Raw genomic sequence first — 23,490 nt, forward strand, 5'->3', positions numbered from 1 at the left:
CTAGAAGAAAATATAAGAGAATGTCTTTATAGCCTTGGGATAGGCAAATATTTCCACCATGAATAACAAAAGCACTAACGTAAAAAAAAATGAGGAACTGGACTTCATCAACGGTAAACGTCAGTTCATTGAAAGACATGATTAAGAAAATGATAAAAATGGTAAGACAAGCCACAGGCTGAGAACGAATACACACAATATCTATATCAAACCTAATAACACATCTAGACACTGTATACAGAGAAATCTACAAACCAGTAACAAAAAGACAACCCAATTTTTAAATTGGCTAAAGATGTGAATATATCACAAAAGAAGATAGACAAGTGGCCAACAAACACATAAAAAGATGCTCCTCATCATTGAATATCAAGGAAATGACCCAAATTCCTTCTTGCCACCTCCCACCTTCTCCATATACTTCCACTGTGGTCCATATGTGTCGCCTCATAGAATCCTGGTACTAGAAGAGATCTCAGAAGTCGTCACGCCAAACTTCTCATTTCACACATAGTAAGGCTAAGATTCAGAAAGGTCTGTAATTTCATGCCATAAATGAGCAGTAAAGCTGTGAGAAGACTGAAGCAATCTGTTATTTAGTAGCATAACTAAAATCAAAACTAAAATGACTGCCTCACCTATCTCTTACTATTGTATGAGTTAAATAATTCAAAATCCTTTGGTAAAAACAAAGCCTGATCACAATTCCATTTTAAACTCAGGCAAAATACTGAAAATATTTTCCCTGTTGTGATGTTGTGATATAAGAACATACACTTGGTCTTCATCCAAGGTTACTGCAACAGAGCTTATAAAACCATTGGAATTTACTAACAAGGTAAGAGAAGCATCCTTTGTTGTTTAAAATAAGCCCCTTCAAATCTACCAGAGTTTATGCTAATAAGGTGACTCAGTGGGCCCTTAGATAGCTTCTGGATTGGACAGTGCTAGTTGCTAGAGAAACAACTATGTAATTACAGGGCTAAGCACTTTCAGTATCCCCATTACCCACCCCAGCTCCCACCCCTCACACCTCAGGGGAGAAGAGAAGGGAGAAGACTAGAAATTGAGCTTATCAATTAATGGCCAATGATTTGATCAATCATGGCTATATAAAGGAAAAACCCTGTAAACAAAGGGGTTTAGAGAACTCAGGCTGGTGAACACAGAGGCGCTAGGAGGGTGGCATGTGGAGAGGTCATGGAAGCTCTGCATTCCTTCTCCCATACCATGCTTTAGGCATCTCTTTTATTTGGCTCTGTGTTGTAGCCTTTATTATAAACTGATGATAGTAAGATGTTTTCTTAAGTTCTATGAGCCATTTTAGCAAATTATCAAACCTGAGGAAGGGGTTGCGGAAACCCCCAGTATACAGCCAGTTGGTCAGAGGTACACAAGGCCTGGAATTGCAACTAGCATCTGAAGTAACAGTAGTCTTGTAAGACAGAGCCCTTAACCTATAGGGCATGCACCAACTCTGCACAGTTAGTGTCAAATTTTAATTGAATTGTTGGATACCCAATTGGTATCCTGAGAGTTGGGGAACTGGTTTGTGTGGGGAAAATCCACATGTCTGGAGTCAAAAGTGTGTAAATCGAAACAAATCCTAGTAGTACTTGTTATTACCAAATGTGCAGAACTTCATGAATAGTGTAAGTCACAAGGGCTTTTGCAAAGATGAATGAAATGGCACAGAGTCTAGAAATAGACCTACACTGTTTATTTAGGGTCAATTAATTTCTGAGTAAACAGAAAAGAGATCATCTTAAAAAATGGTAATGGAATAACTGGATACGCATATGAATCTTGATTCACATTTCATAGTATATACAAAAGCTAGCTACAAATAATACATCTAGGTAAAAACCTAAAGCTATAAAACTTCTAGAAGAAACTCTTTGGGACCCCGGGCTAGGGGGAAATTTCTTAGATACCACTCCAAAAGCACAATCCAAAAAGGAAAAAGTGATGAACTGGGCTCCACTTGAACTATGAACTGCTCTTCTAATGATGCCATTGAAGGAATGAAAAGACAAGCCATCTACTCAGAGAAAATAACTACAAATCATGTATCTGATTTTATCTAGAACCTTTCAAAACTCAATAGTAAGAACTTCCAATACAATAAATACATAACCCTTAAAAAAATGGGCTACAGATGTGAGTAGACACATATTGTACATGACAATATGCCCAATATCTTTAGCCATTATGAAAGTACAAATGAAAACCATCATAAGATACCACTACATACATAGTAGAATAAAAAATAAAAAGGACAATACCAACTGTTGGTGAGGATATAGATGTGCAACAAGTGACACTCACTGTTGGTTGGAATAGAAAGTGAAAATATTTTAAAAATAAAGTTTTCTTGGTGTATTGAGGAATAAATCAAAGGGTGACAATAACAAAATTACATTCTAGTACCCTGGTTTACAAATAAAAAATGAGGAGTTTGTCTGCTTGTTAATGTTTGGCAAATGTTCTGTATTTTCTTGCCATTATTATAACGAATAGGAAAAGGTGAAGTGACAAACATGCAATCTTCCAACCAGGATCAGGTGTTACCTTATTATGAATGATTATCAGAATAATTCAATTAAATTATAACTCTAATTCTGCAGCAAACAATTTTGGAACCAGGCTGAGGTATTAGTAATAATAAACTCTATAAACTGACAAAACTGAAAGGTCACCAATGAGTAAAGAAAAATCCCATGTTGAATATTATATTACTTTCCAAATTTGTAGCTGAGCTATTTGTAGTATAGAAACAGTGTTTTAAAGAACTGAAAACATAATGTTATGTTAAACTTTACAGCTGCTTCAAACATTTCACTGATCTGAAAACTTATAATTTCAAAGAAATTAGCTATTAAAAAAAGGAACTATGGAGCTGAATTCTAACATAACTCCTTGCTTAATAATGGTAGGAATTAATAGTGATACAATGAATGAAACAAAAAAAATTTGATCATCAATGATAATCTGATTTTTCAAATACAGAAAGCACTTTTCTGTCACAGTATATGGGAAGTTTTTCCTTATTTCCAATGTTTTTGGCTTTACCTATTTACAAAAATGAGGAGGTATTCAATTATTTCAGAGAAAAGAAAAACAGATATGAGTACATAAAGGTAATTGTGACTTATATAGACATTTTAAAAATTCACCAGCAGAATCTGCTAAAAATTAATTTTGCTAAAAAATGGGTATAATTGATTTTTTCTTCTTACTACCCATGTAAATGATGTGACTAACCACAATGTCACATTAAATAAGATAACATATGTCAACACCAAGGTATCATGTCTAGCAGTTAGGTCTCAAAAGATAATGGCTACTATTATTATCTGAATGTAAGTTCCCAGAAAATAGCATCTTGTCTTTCATTGTTACAAACCCTGTGTCTGTAACAAAACACTCAACAATTGTGTTTTCATTGACTGAAGTACAAGTAACATAACACTTCATCTTCACCACGAAATAGGCAAGTTTATGCTGACTTTAGATTTTAGAAACTTCAGAACTACCTACCTAAAGTTTTATGTAACCAAGGCTTTTATCTGAAAAGGTACTGATCTTTGCTTTTAATTAAGTCAACTAAATGCCCCCAAAGATAAAATGGTTGAGGAATCTTTCTGTTCTGTTGCTCAGTTCATATAATACAGTATGAATTAAAACCAAGACTTTATAGTCTTCACTTTATGAAACGCTGCCTGCAGTTGTCCTTTATTCTGTAAGTGAGTGTAAATTCATGGATTAATTAAAGATGGGACAACTCTGGTCTATGTAAAGTAGGAAATACAGATCTGAGTAAAGGTGGCTGCTGACCAGCACCATCCAAGTTGCAAAACCTGATGCACATGATCCATGAAAATTCTATAAAATCCAAGCTCTCAAGAACACTGACATGATTCGTAGAACAGGAAAGGACTGTAAAATCCCCATAGACTGCAATAATCTGAAGAGTATTAATGGGTCTTTCGGGCAGGGACTATGTCAGAAATAAAGTAAACTCTATCAGTTCCTTGGCACTGCTATTCTTACCCCATGGAAGGCAGGGAATTGAAGTGATGCTTCTCTAACCTGCTTCCAGTAGCTTTAAATAGTACCTAAAATCACTACTAAAACAGAATCAAGCCTGAAACTAAGCATCTTTTATTTTCTGCATTTTGACTTTTTCAGAAACCTTGCATGTTTCCATTACTATTTTTGCCTAAGACTTCAAAATTGTACATTATTACATTTGTTACAAGTTAATAACAAAGTACAACTTTTCTAGATTGCTATCTATTTAATCTCTAAAATGTACTGTTAAAGCCAATGTTAAAATTAATTAGTAATATTAAATCTCTCCTATGGCAAAAAGTACACAACACTAGGAAAAGTTCATTGAATTCACATACTTCTGCAAAGCTGCAAACGTGTAATTTTCAAGATGAGAGTAAGACATTATTCAATTAATATGAATACATAATTCAGTTAAGAATCAAGATAAACAGGCATTACCTCAAATTAGTTCTTAACATTATTTTTTTAAAACTATGTATCAAGTTTAAAATGGGGCTTTTTGAATTAAAATTACTAAAAAGTAACCACAATGTTCCTCAACCTTTGAATAATATTTTAAGAAAATGTTATTTCCTCATTAACTCCCTTAAAAGTCAACTTTCAGTCTACACAAAGTTCAGATGGGTTCATCAGACATCACTCTTCCCCCAGTATTTCTCAGCTTCCTTTTAAGACCCCAACCCTCTAGATAATTCTAGCGCTATTATCGTCCTCTCTAAGTAGTCCTTACAAGGTAGGCAGTCAAAATCAAGTAACAAATCCAACTCAGGCATTCTTGGTACCACCAAAAAGCATAGTTTGCAGCTAAAAATCGCAAACAAACCTATACCTATACATCGAATCTCAAGTTTTTTTTTAAACCATTAACTCCCCTCTCCATCCTCTTTTGAGCCTTCTAATTTTGTTGAATAAGAAGGATTCCTTGCTCCATTGAGATTCCCAGTGTGTAATTTTCTGTCATCACCCTATCATATCACTTAACAAGTTTCTCCTTCCCCTGCATATTCTATAACATGTTTCTGGGAGATATATGGCATGATGTGATTCAGATTTAATTTGTTGGGAAACAATACTTCACAGGTGTTCTTATCAAGTAAAAGCTTTACAAAATTGAAATTAAAAAAAATTTTTATTTCAATAGTTTTTGTGGAACAGGTAGTTTTAGGTTACATCGATAAGTTCTTTAACGGTGATTTCTGAGATTTTGGTGCACCCATCACCCAGGCAGCGTATACTGTACCCAATGTGTTGTCTTTTACCACTCACCCACCTCCCACCCTTCCACTCGAATCCGTAAGTCCATTATATCATTCTTATGCCTTTACATCCTCATAGCTTACCTCCCACTTACAAGAAAGAATATATGAGATTTGGTTTTCCATTCCTGAGTTACTTCACTTAGAACGATGGTCTCCAATTCCATCCAGGTTGCTGCAAATACCATTATTTCATTCCTTTTGATAGCTGAATAGTATTCCATGGTGTATAAATAAATTTTTTTTTTAAATCCACTCATTGGTTGATGGGCATTTAGGTTGGTTCCATATTTTTGTAACTGTGAATTGTACTGCTACAAACATGTGTGCACAAGTGTAAGTCAATAATAATAAGTCAATAATGACTTATTTTCCTTTGTTTGGGTAGATACCCAGAAGGGGGACTGCTGGATCAAATGGGAGTTCTACTCTTAGTTCTTTAAGGAATTTCCATACTGTTTTCCATAGTGGTTATACTAGTTTACATTTCCACCAGCAGTGTAAAAGCGGTCCCTTTTCACAACCATGTCAACATCTGTGTTTTTTTAATTTTTTAAATTATAGCCATTTCTGCCGGAGTAAGGTGGTATCTCACTGTGGTTTTAATTTGCATTTCTCTGATAATTAGTGATGTTGAGCATTTTTTCATATGTTTGTTGGCCATATGTATATTTTCTTTTGAGAATTATCTATTCATGTCCTTTGCCCATTTTTTTGACAGGATTGTTTTTTTCTTGCTGATTTGAGTGAGTTCCTTGTAGATTTTGGATATTAGTCCTTTGTCAGACACACAGTTTGCTAATGGGTTGTCTATTTACTCTGTTGATTATTTCTTTTGCTGTGCAGAAGCTTTTTAGTTTAATTAGGTCCCATTTATTTATTTTTGTTCTTGTTAAATTTGCTTTTGGGTTCTTGGTCATGAATTCTTTGCCTAAGCCAATGTATACAAGAGTTTTTCCACTGTTGTCTTCTAGAATTTTTATTGCTTCAGGTCTTAGATTTAAGTCTTTGATCCATATAAAGCTGTAATTTTTCTAATTCTCTTTCCTCCTTCACTCATTATGTTGAGCAATTATCTGAAAAACAAATCTCATCGACTTCTTGGTTACCTCGAGTTCAGGAAAGAAACCTTTCAGGAGTTTGATTCAATGCTAGATTATTTTTATTCATCAATTTTCATAAGATGGTTCTCTAGTATGTCTCAAAGGTAAAAAGTGAGATTTTTTTGGTTTCATTGTGAACTTACAGATTTAGTCATATATTTTCATCCAAATCGTTTATCACCATTATTGCTGTTCAAATTATCCAAACTTTAGCTTGTGTTAGCTCCTTTAAATTGACTTTTAAGTCCTTTTGACATGAAACTAGTAGTATTCAACACTTTTGGATCTGAAAAGATGTCTAAGCTCATTTCCTGCTCTAATAAGGAATCAACCTTTTTTCTAAAGTCTGCTAGTTCTTTTGAGTGGAAATATACAATATGGGCATAAGAATTGCTTATTGCCACTGGGTTGGTCAGTTACTACAGGTCACTTTAATGAAAAAAGCTAAACAATATGTACTTTCAGGATAAATTCTAAAACTAATACTTTCAGTTTAGAATCCTGAATACAGGTATAATGTGATCTCAGTTTTATGCCTGTATCTACTTTCTCCCACGTGGAAAATACTTTTCTCATGATATCAAAATAAATCACATTAGGGGTTTCCAAATCTGAGACAAATACAGTGGAGACAGAGGGGCTTACATTCACCAAAAGAATCTCTAGACAACACTCACTGCAGATGATGAAGCTCTTATACAGTCTATAAAGACCATCCAGATGTCCAAAGTCACCAACAAGTGAAAAATGAATGCCTTCTAATAAAGCTTCATAGTACTTGGTCACTCACTTTCTCTTTCATCTTCTCTGGGTTTCATTATTTCGGCAAATGTATTACCTTCTCGATGGTATGAACACCTCATAACAGAATTCCAAAAGGTTTTTACCCTCTAGGTTCTACCTTTGTGAATAGACTTTTAAGGAAACTCAAACAAAATTATAACATATGATCATTTTTTGGGACAGATCTGCATGGGTTCCACATTCTCATACTGTCCCTGGCACTCCGGGACAGAAGACTGGACATAAAGTCTATGAGGCAGATGTATCTGTAAAGATATATACATACATACATATATATATATATGCATGCACATATATATATACACACACACTATATATATAATACACACACACACACACACACACACACACACACACACATATGTGTGTGTAAACCATTAATGGTACTGAAAAATGAAATGGCTTTTTGTTCACAATCCTGGAAAATCTATACCTTCCAAAAGTCTGATTCAAATGGGGAAAAGTGTGAAGTTCACGTTGCCAGTGGCTTCATGCCCCATTCCTTTTGAGGCTCACAGCCTAGATTCTAAGCTCTGAGGAAAAAGAGAAATTCTTTGATGATTTGCTGATCCCCTAGAAATACGTAACACCCCAGTCCATTTCTCTTCCCACTTTCAATCCCCAAATATGGCAGAGAGAAATGAAGCATGGAGTACCCAGTTCACGAGAAGCCAAAAAGAACTTCTCAACATTATCTGACTGACTCTGCTGAACATATCCACATTGTATATCCCAATATAGCTCAGTCCAGGTTCACAGAAGCATAAAACTTCAGTCAACAGTGATACATGCTCAGCATAGTCATATAATCATATTGATACAAGATACCAGCCTCCAAGGGTCATAGTGATTTGGATCCTCTGGTGTCTAAAACATATAAAGACAATGGTGAAAAATGAAAAGCTCAATCTGGTTCTCTCTTTCCCTCCCACACCCAAATACCTGATGCAGGTAAAGTGGAAATTGTGTTATATAATGTCAAATAGGGATATTTAAAATAGTTGAAGCAGATGAAATAGATCTTTTCTCAGTTGACTTGCTATGATGACTTTACAGGTGCGGGCAGACATTTTGTCTCCTTTCTCCAGGGATCTTCTCACTCCAAGAGAGGAGTTTTCATTTGGAAAATGGAATTCTTTTCTTCTTGTTTTCAGGGATCCTGAGTCCATTCTCCTATAGTCTCTTGGTTCCTCTTCCTAGGGAGGGTGAAATCTTACAAGGCAGATCTTATGGACTCTAATGAGAGGCCTCAGAGTGCCCACAGAAAGCTAGATGTGAAGGTATTTACAGTCCTAGGGCCAGGTGCAGTGGCTCACACCTGTAATCACAGCACTGGGAGGCCAAGGCAGGCAGATCACCTGAGGTCAGGAGTTCAAGGCCAGCCTGGTCAACATGGCGAAACCCTGTCTCTAATAAAAATAAAAACTAGCCAGGCATTGTAGTGCATGTCTGTAATCCTAGCTACTTGGGAGGCTGAAACAGAAGAATCATTTGAACCTGGGAGGCAGAGGTTGCACTGAGCCAAGATCGTGCCACTACACTACAGCCTGGGTGACAGAGTGAGACTCTGTCTCAAAATAAATAAATAAATAAATTTACAGTCCCAAGCATAGCTCACACAATGCTATTAGATTATGGGGAAGGTATACTGCCTTAGTCTCTTAATAAGGGATGGGGTGGGAAATGAGGTTACCCCAATACAATGTTGAACAAATGCCAGGAGCATGTTGCTCACTGATCCAAGGGCAAGCCTTGGAGGAGACAATAAGATGCTGCCCAGTGGATAAAAGACCAAAGTAGATGCTCCGTTCTTGCTATGAGACACTGAATAACTTAAAGCATACGTGTATGAGTTTACATAAAATTACATTGAAATATACTAGTCTGGAAGTACTCAGTAGCAACCTTCTTGTCCATATATATGTTCCTTAATATGTTCCTTCAGTTAAGGTAAAAAAATAATAATAATTAAAAATACAATTTAGATCTCTGTTTAGTAAGAGTAATCTGATGATGACGATACAAATAGATTCAACTTACCTCCTCTTACAAATCCATTAGTTGCTATTGCTGAAGTAGACAATCCTGTGATAGTTGTCACAACAGTGGCCATCATTATTACAAGGACTGACAGACCTTTACAGAGAAAGAAGACAGAATACTTACACTCTTGTTTAAGCATGCCATTGTCTAAAACTGGTTGGTCTAAGAATACTGAATTTACATTTCAAGTTATAAATTGCCCAATTTTTATCTAATTTTAGAAAAATCAAATCAGGATTATGAAAAAGGAACATCAAGACAATAATCTGATATAAAGGAATACACAGTTCAAAATGACTCTAATTGCTTGACTTTTATGAGGTTAAGAGCTCACTTTGCTTATTTATTATTCTCAAATCAAGCAGGATATAACTTCACCTACCTATTCCAGCTTGACCTACAATCCATGACAATCTAATGAAGAGCATCACACCCCAAATGTTTAACATACAACGTACCTAGGAAGGAAAGAGAGGCCAAGTCACAGAGGAAGAATAATAATCAAACATTATATAGTAAGCATTAAACCAGCCAAAGTACAATGACATGCAGTTGAAACTACAGAAGATTAAGTGGTTTTAAACCTAACTCCTGCTCCATCCTTTCTTTAACAGTCTTTATAAAGAGCTTAATAACAGCTTACATTTGAGCTAATATAAACACAATGTAACATATAAGTATATGAAAATAAACGCATGCATCACAATTGTCTGAAGCAGCAGATGCAACAGAGCAAGGTACAAGATATATTTTTAAAATTCAGCCCTGTAAAAAGTAGTGCATATTCCTTTTTATCAATACAAGTTTAACTTTTGCTTATTCTAACATCCTCATTTCATGATTTCTTTAGCAGATTTATGTATTACATAATATTTGTCAATACAAAAATGCCAATTGTTCACATTTTTAAAAATTTAAATTAGTTGTAAAAGTTTCCCCAATTTACTTTCACTTTATTATGTTCATACACAGAACACAGTCTTACCAAACACTAAAATCTAAGAATAAGCAACAATTCTATCTGAAGCTTCACATTCACCTTAGGGATTAGGCAATAAAATGACTATTAGAACTGTTATTTTTCTCTCTACTTCTCCCTGAAATTCCAATACAACCCCTATTAAGCGACTTCAAAGTCCCAATGAGAAGGCAATCTAGCCTATTTTAGTCAGCTCCTTAGTCCTATTCAAACAGAAAAACAGAAATATGAACCTTAATCACCTAAACCTATGCAGCAAAGTGAACTCAACACTTAAGTATTTCTCCCGTATTCCTTTCTTGCTTGCTAACTTCTATATGCTTCTCTTCAAAATATAATGGGGGTAGTGTGAAATAAAGCAGGCATATTTCAGCTCTATTCCCTGCTCAGCCTTCTTGATTCTGATGTTCCCAATTTGATAGTTTTCATACTTAATTTCTGAAAAGTGACAGTACATGAGATTCACAAGAGGCAATGAAATACAATATGCTCAGTAACACATTATATAGAATATAATCAAAAATAATTTGACAAAATAAATGTCGTTGTCTCCGTTACTGAATTTAGTATCCAAAAGCAAAGGAGGTACAAGTTATTAATTTGGTTTTCTACGGCACTCAGATAACAGAGTTAAAGTAGAGAAAAAAGAGTTCTCTTGAGAACTGATGAGAACATTAGGAAGATCTTATAACCAACAGATATGCTGTAACTCTAAAGTTAAGTCTATATATACATACCAATACACCCTTGATCCAGCCAAACTTCACGACTCCTTTGCTTTCTGCAGTGTATGTGACCACAGCATCTCTGGCTGGAGTACTTTCTTCCCCATTTGCAAAGCCATCCTCAAAAGGTTCCTGGTTATAAAAAGAAATGTGAATGATGCTTAACATTCAAAATTTAAAATCACCTGATAAAAAGAAACATAACTAAATACATCTAACTATATTTAAGAAGACACAGTACAGATTTCCAAGAATCAAGGGTTTCCAAATATTTTACCCCAGGAAAGGACAAATAAACTAGAAGAAAACCTTAATTACTGAGATTTCTTAAAATTTAAATCTCACCATGACAGTAAATCCATTTTAATAATTCTAAATTCTAGGTACACTTTTGGCAGTGTCTGGAGGGAACAATGACTCCTGTTTGCTAAATACAGGGTCGCTAAGTTGATCAATTCATATCTCATCTCTTAAGCCACAAATTAATATCACCTAGTTGCCACCAGTCCTACATCTGAAATTTCAACATTAACATTTAAAACTCCTCTTTATCACCAATAAATACGGGTTTTTAATAATCCATAATAGCAGGAATCCCATGGAACCCAAGATTCATTGGTAACTCCTCTCTTTACTCATTCCTTGTCTGCAGTGACTCAGTGTTCTTCACTGCTTTCCTTTATAGTTTTTCTGATTCAGACATGCATTAGTTGACACAATGAATTTCAAAACAACTGTTTCCTTAGATTTTTAAGTTTCATGTCTGACTCCATAATTCTTAGTTTTTTGTTCTCTACCTTCTCTCAGTGCTTCTTGGGTTTCGTTCTATCTGTATATCTAATATCATATATATCTAATATATATGTATATAAACAATTATATATAATTATGTTAATTATCTCTATATGTATACATACATAACAGAATTATATGTATATATATTAACAGAATTATATATAAAGAGAAAAATACATGTATATATATAAACAGAAATGAGATGCAGCAAGTTCTGTGCTACCTCGGTGCAAAATCTACATAATCAAAATTCCTTTTTCTTAACCAACAACTGTCAGCCAAGTAGACTCATTCAATTCCATTTAATACAATATTGCTATATGCTTTTTTAAAGTACAATCTAGATTAGCTCTTAGATTCCATATTTACATTCCTTAATTACTGTTAATTCTTTGATTTTTGAAGCAATAGAAGTATAAGCTAGATGCAATAATTAAGTACATTTTTAAAATAAAGGTGGTTTTATTATAAAATTCCAAAAATGTATTTTAAAGTACAGTCATGAGAATACTGCATAAGTAGAAATATATCTTCATACTGCAAACAACCACACAGCAAATTTTATATTGTCCATGGAACTAATACTTAAAAAAAATTCTTTTAAGAAGAGTTTTCAGAGCACCATTATTTTAACAGAAGTTTTTTGCATATCAGAGTTCATCTTTAGTCTTTTTCCTGTGGCAAGTGCAAGTCAAGAGGTCGTCCTCAGTCTGTGCTTCTACCCTTTTCACATCCTCTTGGATTTGAGGCTCACTCACTTGTAAATTGGCATATTCCTGGAAAAGTTTAAAATAATGACAGACTATGTCATAGTCCGTGTGACTATTTCTTGCAAATTCTTGTCCTGCTTTTGCTGTCTTTTTGGCCTCTTCATCGTGATCTTTTGCCCATTTAAGTTTTTCTAGCAGATTGCTCAGGTTTCTCTTAACTGGAATGTGTTGTTTCCAGGACTGCAGCTCATTGTAAAAATGTTCATAGTAGAGTCCTGCTTTGGCACAACACGGTCATCAACTAGTAAATACGGCAGGCGATAAGCTGCTACAGAGCTCACGCCTGTAATCCCAGCACTTTGAGAGGCCACGGCGGGTGGATCACAAGGTCAAGAGATTTAGACCATCCTGGCCAACATAGTGAAACCCCATCACTACCAAAAAAAAAAAAAAAAAAAAAGAAAAGAAAAAAGCAGCCAATGCAACTCCAAAGAGTGCCACCCAATGTGCTGGGCAGGCACGCCAAGTTTCCACTGCCCCAGGACAATCACAGCCCCTGTCCTGGCACGCCCAGCTGAGGATTACCAGGTGTTCTGCTGACCTGGCCGAGAACCATGCTACTCCTTTCTCATGACAATGATGAACTTAAAATTAAGTACATTTTTTGAAAATTATTTTAACTAGGCTTTGTAATGGTGAGAAAAATAATTAAATTTTTAATTAATCCTCATGTTTTCATTAATAGACATAGCTATAACCTCAAATGTGTGAAATACATGGACAATGAGTCATTTTAAGATACCAAGAATTTAATTATGAACTTTAACAGTAAACATTTATAATAGCAGTTTATATATTTTTCAAAAGAGATTCTAAAAGACATAAGTATTTTCCTTAAAGCACGGAGTTTCATAACTATTATCAACCAAAGATTATTTTACTGTACTATAAAAGGTATGTCCCAGGCTTATGGAATATGGAACTAACCAACCCCATAAAATTTTAAATTACCCCAAATTTGCAATTATTTTTAAGCTTTATTAAGATATAGCTTATATACCACACAATTCACTAAAGTGTACAGGTTAATAATTTTTGGTATATCTACAAAGTTGTATTCTTATTCTCAGCATCACTACAATCAACTTTGGAATATTTTTATCACCCCCAAAAGAAAGACCTCAATTCCCCCTTCCTCTAGCCCGTCAACCACCAACCATTTTCTGTCTCTATGAATCTGCCTATTCTGACATTTCATATAAATAGACTCATACAATATGTGGGCTTTGTATATGGCTTCTTTCACTTAGCATGTTTTCAGGGTTCATTCATGTTATAATATGTATTAGTACTTCACTATTTTTATTGCCAGATAATATTCCAGTGTACAGATATGCCTTTTTTTTTTTTTCATTCATCAGTTGGGACATTTGGGCTGGTTCTATTTTTTGGCTACTATGAATAATGCTGCCATGAACAGCTGTCTAAAGTTTTTGGGTGAAAATACGTTTTCATTTATCTTGAGTGTACACCTAGGAGTGGAATTGCTGGACCATAATATAATTCTCATCTCTTCCTTTGTATGAGACTGCAGACTGTCACTTCTCATTTCAGTGAATATGTCTGCCTATTTTTAGCCCTATTCCTGCTTAAAATTAAGATGCCTATTATTCTTTCTTCTGTTTTCTGGTATGAACATAGAAAAGTAACCATTAAACTTGTTAGAAGTATGCATAAACAGTAAATACACACACACACACACACACACACACACACACACACACACACACACACACGAGACCAGAGGCCTGTGTAGCTCAATCACAGTAACTACCTACTTCAACTCTACTTCCACTGTCTCAAACAGTAGAGTCAGGGACAATCCCAAACAATGAGAAATGGCTCTGAATAGGGATTGATGATTCAACTGTTCAATTATTCAAATAAAGCCAGAACAAGAATGTCTGTCAGTTAATTCAATGAACTTTAAAGAGGAGTTCCTTAGCTTTCACCATATAATACATAGCGATCTTCAGTTTTTTAGTGAAAGCAGACTTTAAAATATATAACCTCCAAGTATTATAAGAAAATATGTCTATAATATACACAAAAAAGACATCTTTCTTCCTATCTCTGTTAAAACTAAAGATGTATGTACTTATTAGGCTACTTCTTCCAAGACTAAGATTTGATGTGGGTGTCATTTTAACATGCAAAAGTATGCAGGCATCCTAAAATTTTTGCTGTGGGTGTTTAAAACTGAATTCCACTTCAAAGTTGAAGAGCTAGCAGTAATTCTGCAACTAGCTGTCCACCACACTACACATGACTATGTTCTAAGAATAAAGTAAATTTGCCAATATTTTATTTTAAAATAAAGGTTATGTCCACACAAAATAAAAAATGTATGTTTCCATCATCTTCTGGCAGCTCTCTTTTTAAAAGTGTTTTACTTATCTTTAAAATACAACCCAAAAGTCAAAAGCAAGTAACTGTTTTTATTTGTAGTTCAATTAGTAGACTTAAATATAATAAAATTGGGCTCATAAATGTCTTAATTTTCTGAAATACCAGAAAACCCAAGTGGAAGACACATCTTTTGTTTCTTTAAATAAAATTCGTTTAAGAAAAATAAGAGAATTACCAGGTATGGCATTTGGTCCACAAAAAAAAGTATGAAAACCATATAATCAAGGAGCTTCAAGTCTGCAATTATGAACTATAAATTATGCTGATACAAAGGTACATAAATAAAAATCTTCACTCTGCCATTTACACAGAAGTGATGGATTTGTGTTTTTACTGTATATTCCACATTAATGGATAAAAAAAGTAAAAACTGGCAACATAAATGATTTTATGGGTAATCTTATATTAAATGAAGCTTAACAAATTTAGAATTATTCCAGAAAATGATCTTTCAAAAAGTAGCATTATGATTTGAAGTCTCCCAGCAGGGACTGAGGGTAGGAGAGAGAAAAAAAGGAGAAAGAAAGGAAGAGATAAAGGAAAGAATGGAAAATCCAGATATCTAGGTCTTCAGTAAACAAAAAGGAAATGATTCAGTTGAACATGTTGAATTGGAGGAGCTATGAGACAATTAATTAAAGAGTTCTAGCAAGCAGTTAAAAAAATGTATGACTGGAACCTAGGAGAGGGGCCAGGGATAAAATGCTGGTAAGTAAAGAAGCTATGCAAACTGATGAAAAAAACAGAAAACAGGGAGCTGAACACTTTTCTGAGCATATAGAAAATACAATAAAAGATGGAAACTCTGGCCTCCATGGTCATTACTTCTTTGCAGGATGCAGAGAAAAGGATAATTTTTACACTATGGATGATCTCTTCTCTCCCTAGTATATTCAAATTTCCACCTTAACTTGATCATTCTTTCTCCTTTAACCATAGTTAACTTTTTACTGCACTCTGACTCTAGCCAAAGTTTCTAATAGTGCAGCACATTGTTAAATGCAGGCCAACCTGGCTTCCCCTCACCACAACACCAAAACACTTTTATTAAGACATCCAATGACTTCTCGGCTGCTATATCTAATGAACATTTTTCAGTCCCTGTCTCACTGAACTCCTAAAGTAGCATCTGATACTGTTGGCCACTCACTTTCTTGAAACAACACACTCTTTCAGCCTTTTCTACCCAGCAGTTAAGTGGTAGGAGTCCCTTTAGCACTTGGTCCTACACTCATCTCCCTTGCTCATGCCATATTTCCTATGGTTGTCTTACCAGACTCATAACTTTAAACATCATGTATATGTGTCAAGTCATAAGTGATGGCGTAGGTTCATTTCCAAATCAGTCCTCCTTTGTGAGTTTCAGCCCTGTTTATTAAATACTAATCTTACCACTTAGGATGTTTCATTATGTTTTTTATTCTAATCCTTACCAAAAGAGAAAAATAACTTGTCAATGTGCTATAAACAGTGACTTCTGTAAAATGAAGAGGCAAATAATTTTTCTTTTTGGATCTAGTTTTAAATTCCTGATAGTTTCAGTGAAAACACAACCATTTTCCAAATGATAGAATTCCAAAGATTAAAATGAGTCAAGGTAAATTATTTTAGGTATCTATTTTGCACAATTTTTGTATCAATTCTAGGATCTACTTCCCTCATTCCTTTGTTCCCAAATCTACAGAAGCTAAGGGGTTCTAACATGGTCCTCATTAAGTTCTGCACTGGATAGCTCCAAAGGATTTTTAAATTCTGTACTTTGTAAAAATAAAATATCTCCCAGGGTACACAGCATCTATGAAACTTCTATACAGGACTGTTATTAACAGCTGTACCAGACTACCTTTGAAGAAGAATTGCTAAAATGTCCAGATAACTCACCTGAGAAGACATGTCAATTTTTTTTTTTTTTTTTTTTTTTTTTTGAGATAGAGTCTTGCTCTGTTGCCCAGACTGGAATACAGCGGCAGGATCTCAGCTCACTGCAACTTCCACCTCCCAGGTTCAAGTGATTCTCCTGCCTCAGCCTCCTGAGTAGCTGAGATTACAGGCACCTGCCACCACATCCGGCTAATTTTTGTATTTTTAGTAGAGATAGGTTTTACCATGTTGGCCTGGCTGATCTCAAACTCCTGACCTCAAGTGATCCACCCGCCTGGGCCTCCTAAAGTGCTGGGATTATGATTATAAGCATGGATGGGTTTAAGCCACTGCATCCAGACTCAAATGTTTTAAGTATGAAATTGTGTACTAGACAGAGTTTTGTATTATTTAACTTTGGAAGTTTATTTGGAGGCTATTCTGGTAGAGAGGGTAGGTAAAATAGGCCAATCATTAGGTTTTTACATTATCTAGAATTTTTTTCCAATAAAAAAATCATCATTAGCTGCTCAAGCTAGCAACTCTTTTTAATCTGTATTCCAGGTAAAACTAGGTTCTTTCTTCCCTTAGATATTTTCCTACTGCAGCTTCTGGACCCCTGGGTCTACACCCATGCTTTTTTCAGGAAGGCTTGAAAAATAAAATAATATCAAGGAATTATTTTGATCTGTCATAAATATGTTGTTACCAACATGGTATATTTTGACATGATTAAAGAAAAGATAACATTAGTCTGATTGTTATAGAAGTGACAATCCTGTATTTTTCCATAGACCATTATCCTATTTTCCTTGAATTTTATAATCCCCCAAACTTTTATAACTTTTATCTAACTTTAAAAAGTTAGATAACTGAGAGTTCTAACTAAAATGTTTAATTTGATATAATGTTCTTTTGCTGAAATGCTGCTTTTAAAGTATTTTCTCCTGAGGGACTTTTGGTTTGCCTTTTCCCTCTGCCTGTGAAATGCACTTTGAAGATGGCTGGCTCTTTCTCATCCTTCAAGTCTATTTCACAGTTTTTTTTTTTTTTTTTTAGTCGGAGTTTCGCTCGTTACCCAGGCTGGAGTGCAATGGCGCAATCTCGGCTCCACAACCTCCGCCTCCTGGGTTCAGGCAATTCTCCTGCCTCAGCCTCCTGAGTAGCTGGGATTACAGGCACGCGCCACCATGCCCAGCTAATTCTTTGTATTTTTAGTAGAGACAGGGTTTCACCATTTTGACCAGGATGGTCTCGATCTCTTGACCTCGTGATCCACCCGCCTCGGCCTCCCAAAGTGCTGGGATTACAGGCGTGAGCCACCGCGCCCAGCCCATCCTTCAAGTCTTAAAGGCAGCCTTCTCCTTCCCAAAACACCTAACATATCGTTTCTTCTCAGTCCCTTTTACTTCCTTCATGACACATACCATACTCTGTAATTATCTTTTTATTTACTTGATGTTTTGTAACCTATGCATTCCCTCAGTAAGTTTTAAAATGGAAGATCCACAACAGCACAGAACTTTCCTGTCATTTTTATCAAAGATATGGTAAATGAATGTTGAGCTTTCATGAGGAATCTGTTTTCCAAATAATGTCCTGAAACAGTATAGAGAAATGAGTGTCTGTTCTCAAGTCAGAGTTGGGCTCAAATCCCAGCTCTGCTACTCACTAGCAATGTGTGTGTTTTGGCAAGTTATTTAATCCCTCTGGTCCTCAGTTCCAACATATGCGAAATGGGGATATTATCTAGTCCATACTGTCTGAGAAGACGTGAGAAAATATAATAATTGTACAGAACACAAAAACTCTCATATGTTCCTGGTGAGAATATAAACTGTTAAAACAATTCCAGGGAAAAAAAAGTTTGGGCATTATTTTCAAGTTGAAAAAATGCATAACTTTATCCCGGCAATTCTTCTACTCAGCATATCCTTAGAGATATACAATACACTCATGAAGCAAGATAATTGTATAAAAACGTTCATACCAGCACTGTTTAAAATTGCCAAAAACTAGAAATGTTGCAAACATTCTTAACTGCAGAATAAAGAAATTGTAGTATATTTATACAATTGAAGATAAATAGTAATTGAAATGAATTAATTGAGGGGTGGGCACAGTGGCTCATACTTGTAATCCCAGCACTCTGAGAGGCCAAGGCAGGTGGATCACTTAAGCTCAGGAATTCAATACCAGCTTATGCAACAAGGCAAAACCTCATTTCAATAAATAATACAAAAAAAAAAAAAAGTTAGCCAGGCATGGTTGCACCTGCCTGTAGCCCCAGCTACTTGGGGGCTGAAGCCAGAGGAGCACTTGGGCCAACAAAGAGGTTAAGGCTGCACTGAGCCATGATCTTACCACAGCACTCCGGCCAGGGCAACAGGGTGAGACTCTCTCAAAAAAAAAAAAAAAGAGTGAATTACAAAAAGACACAGTATAAATGAGTGTCACAAACTAAGAGTGAACAAAAGATGACAGATTGAAAATATGCTGTATGATTCCATTTATATAAATTTTTAAAGCAGAAAAAATCTAGACAGTCTTCAGGTATACATAAAGGTGACAAATACCATTAAAAAAAAAAAAAACACCAATCACCAAAGAAGTGATCACCGTGAGTTAGGGCAGCAGCTATTCTGTGGAAGAATTAGATTAGAAAGGGTGCACAGAGAATTTCTAGGGTGCCAGCAACATTCTATATTTTTTGATGTGGGTGGTGATTACATAGATGTTCACTTGACAACTTACATTTTACATTTATATGTTATGTTATTTTTAGATTCCACAAAAAAATATACTTTTAAAACATGAAGTGAGAAAATGTGTTAAATGCTTAGTACACTGCCTGATATTAACAGAGTAAAAGTGCAATAAATTTTGGCTGTTATTATAAACAACAAATAAGTGATCTGCTATTCCAACTGCCCATACTGTGAGCTTAAAACTAGATGTTGAAAAAATACATAAAAATAAATACTGTAAATCGTTACTAATCTAGACTCTACTACATAGCTTCTTATAATTTGATATTGGAAGAGTTTAACATTACCTCTGAAAGATTAAAAAAAAGCACGGACTTTCACATACAAATATGAAATCATCATTGTGCATGGTTGTGTTGAACAATTTATCACCCACACCATCTGCCAAGCCAACAGAGTATAGCACAAGCATGTGGCTTTAAAGACCAATGGTCACAGTTCTAGAAATGTTTCACAACTTCTCTGACATTAAAAATTTGTTTAATAAATGATAAACTCTTTCCTATTTACCTTAGTGGCAACTGATACACACTTTACAAAAGGAATGTCTAGGGTTAATATGAGATTACATAGTCTGAGAACAGAAACAAAACCTCTGGGCCCAGCATTACTTAAGCAAATTAAATAATGGTTAATAACAGCCAGCAGAGTGGGGATCTTTATTTTAGAGCACTAAACTAAATGTTAAGATACAATGTATTACTTTCTTGACAAGTAGCTTATTGTTGATTTAAATAAACCCAAAATTTTATTTCAAAAATATTAAAGTCCACCAAAAAATGCTACTTTCATCCTACAAACTTCTGAATTAAAATGTTATTAAAGATACTTTAAAGATCAAAATTTCTTATATGGTTTAACAGCATCTTCTTAATACTAGGTAAGTCAAAGTGTTAAATTAATATCATGAATCACAGCTAATTTAGCAACTAAAATATGTGCATATGTATACAAATTTTGATCCCAAAATGGCTGGGTTTATTCTAACAATTGTTCTAACATTTTTTTTTAATCAAGTACTAGCCAATCATATCACATCCCAAAGCTACCAACATTTCCTATCCGTGCTGTCGGTGATTGGTGTATTCAGTGTAATGCTCCCCATACAGACTACTCTTTGAAAACAAAGTATTGTTTTATAGGAATCCAATCTGCTCTGGTTAACAATGCTCTATTAATATCCACTGGTATTAATGCAAAGCTCAAAACTCAAGTGCCACAGATAAAAGTGGACGGTCTGATCATGTGACTTTACAATGAACCAAGTCAGAACTGCTGATTACAAAGAATTCAGTCCTCTATCTAGCCCATCATGTTCTTTACTAACCAAGACTGAGTGACAAAAAAATGCATTAGAAATAGCATTGCTTCAAATCCCACACAACTTGCTAATGTCAACAAACTAAAAGCTTAAAAATATTTTGAGTTACTAGAACACTTATATCTTCCAGTATCAATTAATAATGGTGCAATCTACATTTCAAATTATTTTAAAGATGAACCAAAAGTTGATAAGAAGATAGAGAAGTACATTTCTAGCAGCACCACAAATGGGTAAAACTCTGGAAAAGCAGTATGTACAATGAACCATGTAATTAAAAACTACATTTTAGTATACACCTGGATACATAAGATATACTTGGTTTTTCATGTATTTCTCACAGAAATTTATGATACTTCTCACTATGAATACTGGTTGAATATCCCTTGTCCAAAATGTATAGGACCAGAAGTGTTTCAGATTTCAGATATTTTTGGATTTTGGAGTATTTGCATCATACTTACTGGGGTTCAGCATCCCTAATCTGAAATGCTCCAACAAGCAGTTCGTTTGAGCACCATGTCAGAACTCAGAAAGTTTTAGATTTTGGAGCTTATCAGATTAGGGATACTCAAGCCCTATTACCTTTCCCATTTTTCATATAAGGAAACTGAGGGTCAGAGGTGAAGTCCATTTCCTAGAGGTCAAACTATTAAGCAGAAATGCTAAGAGTTAAATCCCTCATATGCTACATAATGATGTTTCTGTCAACAATGAACTACATATACAATAGTCCCGTAAGATTATAACAGAGCTAAAACATTCCTCTCCTACTGACATGGCAGCATTGTAAGAGCATAGTGCAATGCATTTCTCATGTGTTTGTGGTGATGCTGTTGTAACCAAACCTACTAAGCTGACAGTAATATAAAACTATAGCATATATAATTATGCACAGTATATGACACTTGATAACAATAATAAATATGTTACTGGTTTATGTACTTACAATTTTTATCATTGTTTTAGTGCTTACTCCTATTTAAAAAAAAAAAAAAAAAAAAAAAAAAAACTAACTGTAAAACAGCCTCAGGCAGATCCTTCAGGAGGTATTCCAGAAGAAGGTACTGTTATTATAAGAAATGACAGCTCCATGTATATAGGCCTTGAAGATCTTCCAGTGGGACAAGGTGTGGGGGTGAAAGACAATGATATGGATGATCCTGAACCTTTATAGGCCTAAGCTAATGTTTGTGCTTATGTCTTTGTTTTTAACAAAAAAATGTTTAAAAGAAAAAAACCTAAAATTTAAAAAACAGAAAAAGGTTTATAGAATGAGGATACAAAAAAAAATTCTTGTACAGTTGTACAATGTCTGTGTTTTAAGCCAAATGTTATTACAAAAGAGTCAAAAAGTTTAAACAATCTAAAAGTTTATAGAGTAAAAAGTTAAAACAAGCTGAGGTTAATTTATTGAAAAATATATTTTTAAATAAATTTCATGTAGCCTAAGTTTACAGTGTTTATGAGTCTATAGTAGTGTATAGTAATGTGTTAGGCCTTCACATTCCCTCACCACTCACTCAGAGCAACTTCAGTCTACAAGCTCCATTCAATAGTAAGTATCCCACACAGGTGTATCATTTTATCTTTTACATTGTATTTTTATGATTTAGGTTTCTATGTTTAGATACTTAAATACTTACCATTATGTTCCAACCACATACAGTAACATGCTGTTCAGATTTGTAGCCTAGAAGCAACAGGCTATACCATATAGCCTAGGTGTGTAGTAGAATATGTTCTCTAGGTTTGTATCATTATGCATAATGATAAAATCACCTAATAATATATTTCTCATAAAGTATCCCAGTTGTCAAGCAACATGACTGTATGTACATGGATAAGAAACCAGGGTAAATGAAAAAGAAGCAAAGATAGGAAAGAAAATACTCTTGATAGATGTAGCTGCACTTTATGACATCTGTGACTTTGCTTCTTTTTAATGGAGAGCTTTTCTCAATTGCATATAGCTTAAAAGGCTGAGAGTAAAGCCCTACTCACTAGAAATATCAGAAAATAGAGCCCAAAGTCAACAGAGGAATTGGAAATTAAGTGAAAATATTTAGAAAAAGTAGAATGATAGCAAGGGTAAGCCCCTGAATCTCTGCTGGCCACCAAATTACACAAATGTAGGGGAGACCACCAGGGCCAAGCTAAAAAAATAAGTACCTAGAAACCATAAAAAACAAAACAAAAACAAAACAGAACAGAGATATCAGCTATTGTATGGGGAGGAGTGTGGGTGGGGGTACAGAGTGTGCAGTATGAGCCTAGATAAAAAGTGCCTTTTAGAACCAAAAAAATAAATAAATAAAAACCCAACAATAATCTTCAGAAGAATATTTTTAAAAACAAACCCCAAAACCCCAAATCACTATAATGTAGTATCTGCAGGGCCAGTTTCCATCCAAAAAAAACTGCTAGGCATCCAGATAAACAGGAAAATGTAACCCACACTCAAGAAAAAGAAAAAAGCAGTCATTAGAAATTATCTCCAAGTGGCCTATACGTTAAATTCAGAAGACAGAGACTCCAAAAATAGCTGTAATAAGTATGTTTTTTAAAAAAGGTAAATAC

The 23,490-nt window shown here is 34.7% G+C and overlaps 1 protein-coding gene across 2 annotated transcripts in view; it reads right to left on the bottom strand.

The window, feature by feature from the left end:
• SLC12A2 (solute carrier family 12 member 2) overlaps window positions 1–23,490 on the bottom strand; it is a 104,708-nt gene that overhangs the window by 66,419 nt on the left and 14,799 nt on the right. For both annotated transcript variants that reach the window (XM_032262528.1, XM_032262609.1), the window contains exons 2-4: window positions 11,000–11,119; window positions 9,666–9,741; window positions 9,281–9,376 (exon numbers count right to left, since the gene is read on the bottom strand). In XM_032262528.1, the coding sequence (XP_032118419.1) occupies window positions 9,281–9,376; window positions 9,666–9,741; window positions 11,000–11,119 (292 nt within the window). The remainder of the gene's footprint in view (window positions 1–9,280; window positions 9,377–9,665; window positions 9,742–10,999; window positions 11,120–23,490) is intronic.

Source organism: Sapajus apella, unplaced genomic scaffold (assembly GCF_009761245.1).
Source record: "Sapajus apella isolate SASKATOON/1434 unplaced genomic scaffold, GSC_monkey_1.0 scaffold1, whole genome shotgun sequence".
NCBI lineage: Eukaryota > Metazoa > Chordata > Mammalia > Primates > Cebidae > Sapajus > Sapajus apella.